Source organism: Trichoderma aggressivum, assembly GCF_033847375.1.
Source record: "Trichoderma aggressivum f. europaeum strain CBS 100526 chromosome Unknown scaffold_006, whole genome shotgun sequence".
NCBI lineage: Eukaryota > Fungi > Ascomycota > Sordariomycetes > Hypocreales > Hypocreaceae > Trichoderma > Trichoderma aggressivum.
This window is the reverse complement of record NW_026946372.1, coordinates 761,147-772,418: the sequence shown is the minus strand read 5'-3', so window position 1 is coordinate 772,418 and position 11,272 is coordinate 761,147. Positions and strand designations below refer to the sequence as shown.

Genomic DNA, 11,272 nt, shown 5'->3' with positions numbered 1-11,272 from the left:
GGCCCAATTCAAAAGCAGCAAACGATGAGAGAGAAAGGGGGAAGTAAAAAAAATGATTATCAAATTGCCAAGACGGGGGAATCAAGGTGAAACTATGAAACAGCAATCGCGGCCACTAGGGCATCCAGAGCACTGCTGTGGGACGAGCCAGTAGCCGCCACATAGGGCCCAGTCCAGGCGACGCCAAGCATGTTTTGGCTGTTGCGGTCGTTGTTCCAAATGGACTGAGCATTGCGGAGGATGAAGTTTTTGAAGGTGGTGCTTGGTGCCAGGTCATTGAGGTATCGCAGGTTGCGGATGAAGGCACCCTTGAACTGTTGACCGTCTGTGCCGCAGTTGCCCGGGTTGAGCTCGCACTTGTCGGCCTCGACGAGGATGCCGTCTGCGTTGGAGAGGGCGTTGATGGCGGCGTTGGCAATGGCGGAAGCCTTGGTGAGAAGAGAGCTGTCACCGGTAGCCCTGGCGAGCTCGCTGAGACCACCGAGGATAACACCCTGGTTGTAAGACCAGGTGGTCAGGCCGTTGTTCTTACAGTTGGAGTCGAGACCGTCATTGATGAGGTTGTTGGAATTGATCATGCCGCTCTGCTGGAACCACTGCCACTGAGCCTTGGCAATCTGAAGGTAGGTGCCGTTGGATGGCACCCGGTTGGCAAGGGAGGCGGCAACAGAGAGGTACAGCTCGTTGGCGATGGCGTTGACGTAAGTGCGGTCCTTGCTCCAGTAAATGCCCCCACCACAGGGAGTTCCTTGACCGGTCTGCATGTCGTTGAAGACTTCAATAGCCGAATCGAGATAGTCCTGATCGCCGGTGGCGTCGTGAGCGTGAATCAGGGCGAGAGCCCACCACCCCTCGTCGTCGTAAAAGTCATCGAGGAAGTCGGCAAAGCCTCGCTTCTGGAGACTGGTGGGCAAAGAGGCCGCAAAGGAGGCAGAGCATCCCCTGCCGTTGATGCAGTGAAGAGTTTGGGGAAGACCGGCAGCATTCACAAACTTGGCGACGGAGACGCTTGTGATCTGAGCCTGGGCATAAGTGTTGCGCAGAAAGCCGCCAACGTTGAGCTGGTTTGCCTCATTGAGACGGAGCTGGGCAAAGTCGGCCAACGTGGTGAAAGCATTGGCGCTGTTCCACCAGGCAGAGCTCCAGAGACCAGTCTCGACATCATAAAAGGCATTGTTCATCTCCCGAATAGCAGTGACGGAGTTGGCGACATAGTTTGTAGCAGAGAGAGAAGTAGAAGGAGCGGCGTGTGAAGGGTTAACGAGTGACGAAAGTACGGCCGAGTAGGCAAGAGCGTGCTTCCAGATCCAGCTTGGAAGTGCCATGATGTAAAGAATGTTGCGGTGGGAATAAAAGGCAAATCGATCCAGCTGGGAAGCCGGGAGCTGCGTCTATAAAAACAAATGAGCGGAAGGGGGTGAAATGGGAAAAGAAAGAAAGAAGATACCGAGACATCAGGAAGAGCTGCATCGAAATCGGGGCCACGAGTAGTTAATAAAGTTAATAAACCGGAGACTAACAATGCAACGGACAGCAACACGAAGAGCAAGCAAAGCTTGTGAATCAGGGACGCGAGGGAGAAGCTCCGTGGCGGGTCCGGACAAAGCTTGGGACTGGCATATGAAGGGCCAGGGGACAGGGGTCCGGATTTGGATCCTGGATGGTGATAGCTCGGCGGCTCGGCAGGGCTGCCGCGATTCTTTTCGGACTGGTAGCCAGCGGCTTGACTAGAGCATGAAACTGGTTAGCAAGCAGCAATGGGTTCGGGCTTCACCATGTGCCCCTTCATCAATCGTCGGCATACAAGCAGGCTTGGCCGCCTCTGCCAGCGCCAGCGGTTGTCATTTGCTGGGTCGGCGTCAGGGGTACACAGGATTCAGGGCCCGGCGAGGCAGGCAAAGTGGCGTCCAGACCGATGGCGGCTTCGCAGCGGCCGAGCCACGCCGCAGCATCGGGAGTGGCGTTACGGGGGGCCATTGTGTGAACGATGCTTTTGTGTGTTTGCGCGCCGGACCTTTGTGCTTCGTCCGTCCGTCTTTTTGCTAGTGTTGTTGTTGTTGTTGTTGTTGTTCTTGTACAGTCAGTATGAGACCACGCGGGGCCTTTCGCCAAGAAGTCTTGGATGATTACAACAAAGCGCTTCCAGGGACTAATGCGAGGCTTTCAAGCGGTGGCACAATTGGACTGGATTGTTCTCTTCTATTTTCGGTGTGTCTCTCTCTCCCTCGTTCCGAGAGTGTTGGACAGCGTTAGTTAGCTCCGGCCGGCGCGTAGGTTCAAATCAGGGCGATGAGCTGCGGGCTATTTCGCATGTTTAAGTTGGGACGAAGCGGACGAGGCTTGGGATTTAACGGTAGCACTTGGTGCAAAAGTATGTATGCGAGGCGAGGGGCAGATGATGGACACCGATGCTTCTTTGGGAATTCATCACGAGGATCAGTGTCTCGCACGGTGCACCACATTTTTGCGACGATGGGAGGAGGATCGGAGGTGGTAGAATATTGTTCACGAGATGTGTTGTGGAAGAGGGGAAAATAAAATAATGATAAAAAAACAAAGAAGAGGGAAAAAGAAGACTAGGGTGGCTTGCCTCAATGAGGAAGCTACAAAGGATGTTGCTGTCTTGCCTTGTAATACCTGAACAGCATAGACTTGAGGCAGTCTTGGTGAGGGAATCACGACCACCGTGCCTGCTTTGCTTTTCACAAGCATGTGCTTAGTCTATGATGTCACACTAATAATGACACAAGTGATGAACGAATTGAGTTTTTTCTCTTCCAACATACAATCATCCATCTCCAGATAGGTTAGTACTACTGCTAGGTAATAAGGTAGATGGAATATTCCTGCTTGATGATCCCGTACAAGGCAGCACTTTGTAAATAAGGTTGTATCGACATCCCAAACGAGTACATGCTCTGTCACATCTCGATATTCTGCGTCACCAGCTCAGTTGCCTCTTCTCTTCCACTCCACGCACGCGGCCTCACAGATTGTGCCGGCATCTCGCATCTCGCCGGCAGTGATACAACCCCCAAAAAGAAAAAGAAAAAGAGCCACGAGACAGCGGGTTCCATCTCTCTCCGCATGCCCCCTCACTCACTCACACACGGTCCTCCCTTGTTATGCTCGGTTCTGAATGTCTGACTTTCATCTCCGAGGCGTACAATCCAGAGCGGTGTGCGGTGCAAGCTGATGTGTCTCAGCCTGGGAGCTGTGATGGCCAAGGCATGTACAAACGTTGAATGAGGAAAGACAGTGAATGTTGTCATTTTACTCTGCCCTTTGTCTTGGATGCTGTTCACCCGGGGCTTTCTTTTCGCTTTCATGTTCAAACTCTACTACGGCTTACATGGTGGCATTGCGATACGGCATTCATCTCAAATACAGACGGCACATGGCGTTCCGTTCACCCCAGCGCCCTCTTGTCTTGACAAAAAAAAAACAAGGAAATGCAACTTTGTTTCCCCATCACGCGACAATCTCGTATTTGTAAGAGTGGACGATGCAGAGTGAAAGCAAAGCAGAGCCATTCAATGAAACGTGTGTTGAGGCACGTGTGTATCTGTGTGCCTTGCGCAACAAAGCCCCTCTGTGTGAATGACACTGCATAATAAAGAAGAGCATGGCCAAGGCGACACAAGAGGAAATACTAACAGCATTGAACACGAGAGGAAATAACAGCATTAAACACGAGAAGAGTAACACACAGACTATGTACATGTATTCTCTTTGTTCAACCTCCGGACCAACAACCCGGAGTCACAATGTGTAACCAAATGACTGCTTTATTCTGCGGTGCCACCAATGCTCAGACGCAACACAATTCTCTCGTCATTGTTCACATGCAAGCCGCTTCCCATGGACATTTCCAAAGAAGCTCAAAGCCAAATTACCCATATCGCTCGACAAAGATTTGACCACTTTCACGATATTGAACTCATCTTACAACCGTAACCGATTCATTACCTCCGTAGCCGACACACGCACTACCCCAGCCCAAGCCAATCCCACAGAGCCCCAGATCAGCCACCTGAAGAAGAAAATTCCCCTGGAGCGCTTAAAAGAAAAATTCCCGGAGTTGCCTAAATTTAGCTTCCATTTCACTCTTTTGAACAACCACCCCCCGGCCCCTCGTCCCCTCGTACCCAGAAACAGACAAGAAACAAGGGCCTGCTTAGCTGTTCCGGGGGGGGGCCATTGACGCCTGCATCCTTTCATTTCAACAACAGCTCCCCTGTCTTGCCAATCAACTCTTCCCGCTCGTTATCTCGTCACAATGTATTCAGAGTTTTTTTTGTGCATTGATAAGAGCGACGATGAAAGGCTATTCGTTGCTAAATTAAAAACCTTCAAGGCGTGGCATTTTCTGCTAAATTAAAACCTTCAAGGCGTGGATATTGCCAATTCGCCAATGGAAGCTCGTTCATGTCGCGTAATTATTCCTTCTGCAACCCCGGGCGGACTTTTCTCGTAAAACGAATTACTATCGGCGATGGGGGAAAAAAAGTCAAACACCACAGCACGGTGTGTCTTCGGACCTGGACTCTTCATTTAGTCTAGCATCATGATACAAATTCTGTTCGTTGCCGAGCAATGACGAAAGGACAACCTTTATCGTATCATCTCAGGCGCAGGACAGGATTGGCTAGATTTAGTTTGTTATATTTTTTTTTCCAAGTGCGACCAGTTTGTGTACATTTCCAATATCTCGCAACATATTACCCATGATCCGCAGCCCAAAAAGTCGTCTCCGACATTGTCCTCCCATGGCGTCTGTTGATGACGTCTCGCTTCTCTCTATCTAATGCAGAGCGAAGAAGGACAGAAAGAGAAAGAAAGGAGAAAAGAGAAGGAAAAAGAAAGGAAAAAGAAAAGAAAGAAAACAGATTTGCCCGGCTCACCCAAAAGTTCCCAAGATTTCCCAAATGTGAATTTTACAGATAGATACACCACAAAGTTGAGACATTCTCAGGCAAAGTTTGCAAGCCAGGGCTCCCCGTCAACGCCCGCTGTGATATTAGAAATCCCATTGGTGCCCATATTCACACATGCACCACACTCAATATACCTATATTCCTGTTTCAGTAATCCTCTCGCGATCGTCCAAGGCTCCTTGAGTTTCCAAATACCGATCGTGTTTCCCCACTGCTTGTCGATCCGGCGACGCTCGGCGGCCGTCCATTCTTGCTCCGGGTGGAAAACTTGGGGAGCATCGTGTTCGACTTGTTCTTCTCGCTGCTGAGAATACTAGAGCGGTCTGAGCCGATGGTCGACGTAATCTCTTGCAGCGAGTTTGAGTCGAGGAACGCCTGGGGGAAGACTCCCCATTTGCCCTTTGAGTTTGTACCAGCCCAGCACCAATACTCGGGATATGACCCTGGCCGCCTGTTAGCCATCCTATTCTTCTTCTCTCTTGCGCCTAATGTTAGAAGTGTATGACTTACAAGTAATGTTGGTGATGATTTCGTCCTTGTCAAGCTTGAGCCAGTCCTCGTTCTTTTCCTTTGGAGCAAACTTCCACTTAGCCTTGGCACGGATGCGGCTCGTGTTGTTTCTCTTGATTTGGCTAAAGGGGGGCCGGTCCAGCTTTAGAATTTCCATGGGAATCGACGCGTGCACACCGTCGTGCCAGCCGAAAGCCCACTCGCCGCCATATCGAGCCGGCCAAGTCAAGCCCGTAATCTTGGCTCCTTGAATCAGCTCCAAGGCCGGTGTTCTGTCAGGCAGCAGTCTCTGGCCAAAAAGTCTTCGAGCTGATTCCTTTGCATGTGCCGTGGGGAGATGAGCAATCTCGGCAGCTCTTTCTTGCACGGGGTGAGGTTCGGGAGAGCTCTTGAAGACAAGGTCGTAATCGTTGGCCAGATGCGGTGGGATCTCCTCTTGGTCCACAACAGCGATACCAGGGACATCTGGAAGTGGCCGGGGATGCCGGGCCAAGTGAGCAAACAATGCCGCTGTAGACGTGAAGACCGTGGCGTCGCTCTGGTCCAGTGTTCGACTGGTGTGGATGCAAAAGACGCAGGCATACATGATATCGTCAACGCGCTTGGCTTGCAAGTGGCTCTTTTGCAAGAAACGGAGGCGGTATCCAATGCCATGCTTGGTGTAGTTACCCTCGTCTAGACAACCGGGTTAGATATTTGAACTTGGAATTTCCCTCCTTTGTATCTAGAGATATCACAGTCCGTGGCAGACATACCTTTCTTACTGATATCATACTGCAGGTGCTTAAAGTCGAGTTCATACAGACAATGCGTGCATTTAGCAACCACGGCTGTGGTGAGGCCCTAGATGACTGAATTCAGTAATGCCGTGTAAAAGAAACAGAGGGGAGTACACTAACAGGCTTCTTTTGTCTCTTGACACCAATTCCTCCATTTATAACGTCTGTGGCTCCAGCGCAGAATTGCTTCTGCACATAAAACGAACTGAAGTTGTCGATGGACAGATCTTGCGGTGGTAGATTCGCTAGATGAGCTCCGGGCACCGAGGAGTCTACTGGAATCAAACCATTATCTATACCATCGGACAAGCTATGGCCCGTGTTGCGGCGAGCGAGCTCGAGCCCTGGCTGTTGCTGCTGCTGCTGCTCTTTTGTTGGTAGCGGGGGCTCTGGATTAGGAGTTACTGGCACCCCGGGGTCGGCAAGGGATCCCCTTGTGCTGATGGGGAGAGGATTCGGGTCAATCAAGCTTTCAGCGTCTGACCCTCTACGCTCGATAGATTGATGTCCTGCCTCGCTTAATGAATCGTTCCTGAATGAATCATTCCTGCGAATCGCCCTGGCGTCATCCATTCGCTCTTCAGACGAGGTTGGATGCGATGGCTGGCGCGAACGCTGCGATCTGTAGGGCATCGGTGAGTACATGACCGCGGGGCGCTGTCGTGAAGTGCTCCTGGACCTGATATTTTGGGTCTTTAGCATTTCCTCGGGTATGGTTGGAGTGCTGCTGCTGTAGGTGGTGGTGCTGTGATTGCTTGGTGCTCGAGGCCGTGAAGTTTGAGTAGGGCTCATGCTGTAGTTTGACAGTTGGCTGCTGATTGTGGTGGCCATGGACGAATGCTTGTCGTCTGAATCGCTCGTGTATTCCTGAAGCAACCCAGAGCTGCGAGCACTGTCCGGGTGGTTGGGGCGTGGAATTGAAAAGTTTCTGGAAGTAGTGTACGGGCTGATTGGTGACGTTCCTTCAACCGGTGTGTGGAGAGCGGGCTCAACAGGCGGCCTTCGGCGTGCTGAAGGGGCATCGCGCGGCCGTTCATCGTCAGAAGCAACTGTCTTGACTCTGATATCCCACGGGTTCGTTGACGGTGGCCTTGGCGGTAGTTGTTCCAGTGTTGCCGGCGGCGGCGGCGGCGGAGGGGGAGGCAAGGCCCTGTCTGGAGGTGGCATCGGGGGTGGTTGAGAGAGGAGCTCGAGGTTGTTGCTCTCGCTGTTAAACGCCTTGTCAAGTATCACACTCAACTGTTCGTTGGCATTCTCAACCGGAGCTGTATCCATGACAGATCTGTTATCTGTCCTGGAGCTCGACACGGAGTCTCTGCCGACTGAGCTTGCACCAGTCGTAGAAGGCGGTGCTGTGGTGGGCATCATGTTAGGCATCATTGGTGACAGAAGCATCGTCGGCGTGGGATGAGGTGACGAGGGAGGTGACAGTTGTGACATAAAATGCTCTTGATTGAATGGCTGGACCGGCGCCTCGAGCTTCATCTTCAAGAGGATATCGTAGATCTTGGGTGCGGCCGTCCGCGACATCATCTGAAGCTCGGTGAACTTATCGGCATCAAAGTCATCTACTTCAATATAATCGTCAAACTCCCACAGCATGTCGGTGAGTTGGACTCGGAACTGGGCAATGTCCTCTGTTTGGCGCGGCTTTAGCTTCTATTGCTCTGAGAGCACATCTATGTATATGTTGCTTTCAAAAAAAAAAACTTACCATTGTCTTTGACTGCTTCAAGAAAGGCCGGCCCATAGTCGTCAAAGTGCTTCTTGCATAGCGGCTCTATCTTCTTTAGAGCACGCTCGCCTTCCTTTAGCAAGGCCTGAGAGGCCTTGAGCATGGGCTGCGTATCACCCGCATTCTGGATGGCCGTTCTCCCCTTGTCGACGATATCCCGAAACGGGGTGAGGATCAGATCGACAATGGTTTCCATCTTTGCTGTCCCCGGGCAGAATTGGCGAGCAGCGTCAACTCGCGGGCGGGGCGAGGGACTGGGGGGGTTTTGTACGATGATAGCCTCGTGCAACCGACTCGATGCAAGCCGGTGCGTACGACACGTGCGATGTCAAGCGCAGGCGGAGGCAATGCAATGGGAAGCGGAGATTAAAATTAAAAGAGGATAAAGATGTTATAGCAAAGTGATGGTCCACGACGGCGGTTTGCTAGGCGTGGCGCTTCATAGGACTTGGAAGGGAATCAACACCGAGAGACTCCCCGCGTGGGGCAAGCCTGTGAGTGAGCGAGTGAGCCTTGGGATGAAGGATCTCAACAACAGAAAGCCACCTGTTGGGTGGAATGGGGAGCTGCAATTCGACAGCAGGCACTAGTGAAGAAGAGTGTAGAGTAGAGTTGAAGAAACGTGAAGAGGAGAGAGGAGAGGTGGATGGAAGCGGGAAGAGAGTTGGGATACAAAAAGTGGAAAAAGAAGAGAGGGCCTGGAGCGTGCGAGGAAAGAGGCTGGAGGCGTATGTACATGTATCAAGAAGCTGAGAGAGAGAGCTGAGCAAGACCCTGACACAGGCAACACAGGTAGCACCACTCGCGAGCACTGTTAGTTTTCGAGGCTGAGGGATCCATGGATGGACGAATGCCTAGGGCAGATCTTGGCCATGGCATGGCTGCAGCCACCCAGGCGTCGATATAGCATCGCCTCCAGCCTCCAGGCCATGACGGACAATCACAGGCAGTTGGCACGGTTGCAGCAATCAATGGACGGACAAGTACCCGCATGGATGGACGCATGCACCACGATTATGGGACGGAGAGAGAGACGACAGTTGGACATCCATGGAAGCAAACGAACGCCGGGTCCCCTCCCCTCCCCATCCCCTGAACGACGCCCCCCCATTCCGGGGAGCGATGAATGAATCGACCGCTGACTCTGGGCCCTTGGGCATTGATCTTTGAGGCTTGTGAGAGAGCACGAGGGTCCTCCGTCGATTGGGCCTTGACAGTGGATGGGCTGATTCGGAAGCGGGCTGTCTAGTGTCGCGATCCTGTGCCGGGCTCCCCTGCAATGCCCTGCAATGCCCTGCTCGGTCCAGAGCCCGGGACTCTTGACGTCCTGTCCACGTTGCGCAATGGCGATCGTGCATTGGTGGAGGCTGTCAAAGAAGCGCTCCTTCGGGAATAGTCGCCTGGCGCCAGTAGCTCGTGTGTGCGCGCGCCTTTGATGAAGTTGGAACTTGCAGCAGCCTCACTTTTTTTTTTTTTTTCTCTCTCGTCAAACGAACCTCATTAGCTGCTGGTTGGGCCATGCCATGCGGACAAGGGGTAACGGTGCGGATATGCTTCCCCTCTTTGTCTGGAGCAGCAATTCGTGTGTTCGTATACTGACGACGGTGGTTTCTCGTACGAGCGGGCATGAACTGTACCAGACAGAACCTCGCGTGGGAGATGGATCCCCGTGCCTAGATGCATCATGCAATATGCAATCAATAAATCGCTGTAAAAATCCCAACCTCGGTCACCACTGTACAGTTAGCGTCCTGTATTTGGTGGCGTTTGGTGATTGTTTCGCCTTGGCTTTGACGCGGTCACATTCGCCTCTGCTTCTGGTTCAAAGATCCGGCACGACGGTGCGGTGTCGCAAGCGGCAAAGGCTGCAATAGCTCTGAAAGGGGGTAATCAAGCCAAAGCCGCCGCTGAGCGAATATTTCATCTGGTTTCTTTGTGGACGTCTGTGTCTTTAGCAGCTATGGATCCTGAAGATGGACAAGTTTCAGTGGGAGCCGCGAGTGCGGTGAAGAGTGGAGGAGGGCAGAATGCACCGCACGCAGCTAAGACATCCGTGATCCATCCCATCCATGGGCCGGACAAGAACCAAGTACTCGTACAAGCAGCAGTACCAGACATAACGGACCAACGGGTAATTGTTCTGTGCCCGGGCGTCAATGCCGTGGTTACATGACATGAACCGAACCCCAGCACGAACTGCTCTCGCCTAGACGAACAACACCCAGTTGAGGCCCCAGAACGTGGTCATCGGCACCCTCGAGGCCAATTGAGTCCCGGCGGGTTATCTCGACAAATCCCCGAGGACTTTTTGGGCCGTCGAGTTTCCCGTTCGAGTGTAGCAAAAAAGGGGGACCTCACGATTTAAGCAGATTAGCATCTCACATGGGGAACGCAGGTGTATCGGCCACTCATTCACTCTCCATCCACCCATCACAAGTGACGTCCCCGGTAATGTTGCAATGCGCACGCCCCCTTTGGTTGGCCGATGTTGCTTATTTCCATGTGCCTCTAAAGAACTGGAAGCACGGGTCGTCACATTCCAGTGAGCACTTGCACAGTAGCTCAAAGCAGGCACCGTTGTTGATGCACGTCGATACGAGTACCGTACTGGAAACTCCATCAAAGGATATTGAGCCATCAACAAGAAGTATCTACTCGCAGCAGCGCACGCGAGAGAATGAAAGACCGATATAGGGATACATGTAAATACCAGGGCAAGACTCAGCTCACCCATTGGCCCTCGGGGTGTCTGTCATACGTTCAACGTTGAGAGCCCATGTAGTCTTACTGCCCGTACCTTGCATGTACGACATGCAAGTGAATGCAGTCCATCCCCCCATGTCTCGTTAGCCCGCATGGCCATCCGCATAAACAGATCCTGCTGGCAATCTACTTGTACCAACACCACCTAGTCGGATCAGTCGCCTCCATATGGGCTAACCATTCATTGAGCGAGGAGACACCAAGGCGGGCATTTAGTCTATGTAATGGTGGCCTGTATGTCTTGCTAGGTGGAAAAGTACGAGGGAAGCTCTTTTTAACGCATTGTTCAAAAAGCCATCATCAAACTGTTGGATATCGGAAAAATGACGAAAGCAGATCCGGAGGAGACCATCAGTTCTACTACAATCTCTCGGAGACATCGGGCACCGCCCAGGTTAACTTCATTGTTTTACTCTGGCCGACTGCTGCAATCATACTGCGTGCTGCTTACTGCATTTAGCTTAATAGACCGCCAGCAAGCATGTTTCATCCTCTTTGATGCTACATTTCAAGCTTATCCGGCGGATTGTGTCGAGCTCTTCATTTCG

The 11,272-nt window shown here is 52.1% G+C and overlaps 2 protein-coding genes across 2 annotated transcripts; both read right to left on the bottom strand.

Annotated features, from left to right (window-relative positions):
* Positions 1-92: 92 nt before the first annotated feature.
* On the bottom strand, positions 93-1,977 carry Triagg1_2480 (CAZyme family GH76; the record flags this gene model as incomplete). The annotated part of the gene is made up of 3 exons (XM_062896666.1): positions 93-1,391; positions 1,448-1,727; positions 1,805-1,977. The coding sequence occupies 3 exons, from the start codon at positions 1,975-1,977 to the stop codon at positions 93-95; spliced, it is 1,752 nt and encodes a 583-aa protein (XP_062758692.1).
* A 3,107-nt stretch (positions 1,978-5,084) lies between these two features.
* Triagg1_2479 (uncharacterized protein) lies at positions 5,085-8,157 on the bottom strand (the record flags this gene model as incomplete). Its single annotated transcript, XM_062896665.1, has 5 exons — positions 5,085-5,380; positions 5,448-6,122; positions 6,203-6,290; positions 6,347-7,863; positions 7,941-8,157. 5 exons carry the CDS (start codon positions 8,155-8,157, stop codon positions 5,085-5,087), a joined length of 2,793 nt encoding a protein of 930 aa, XP_062758691.1.
* Positions 8,158-11,272: the final 3,115 nt, after the last annotated feature.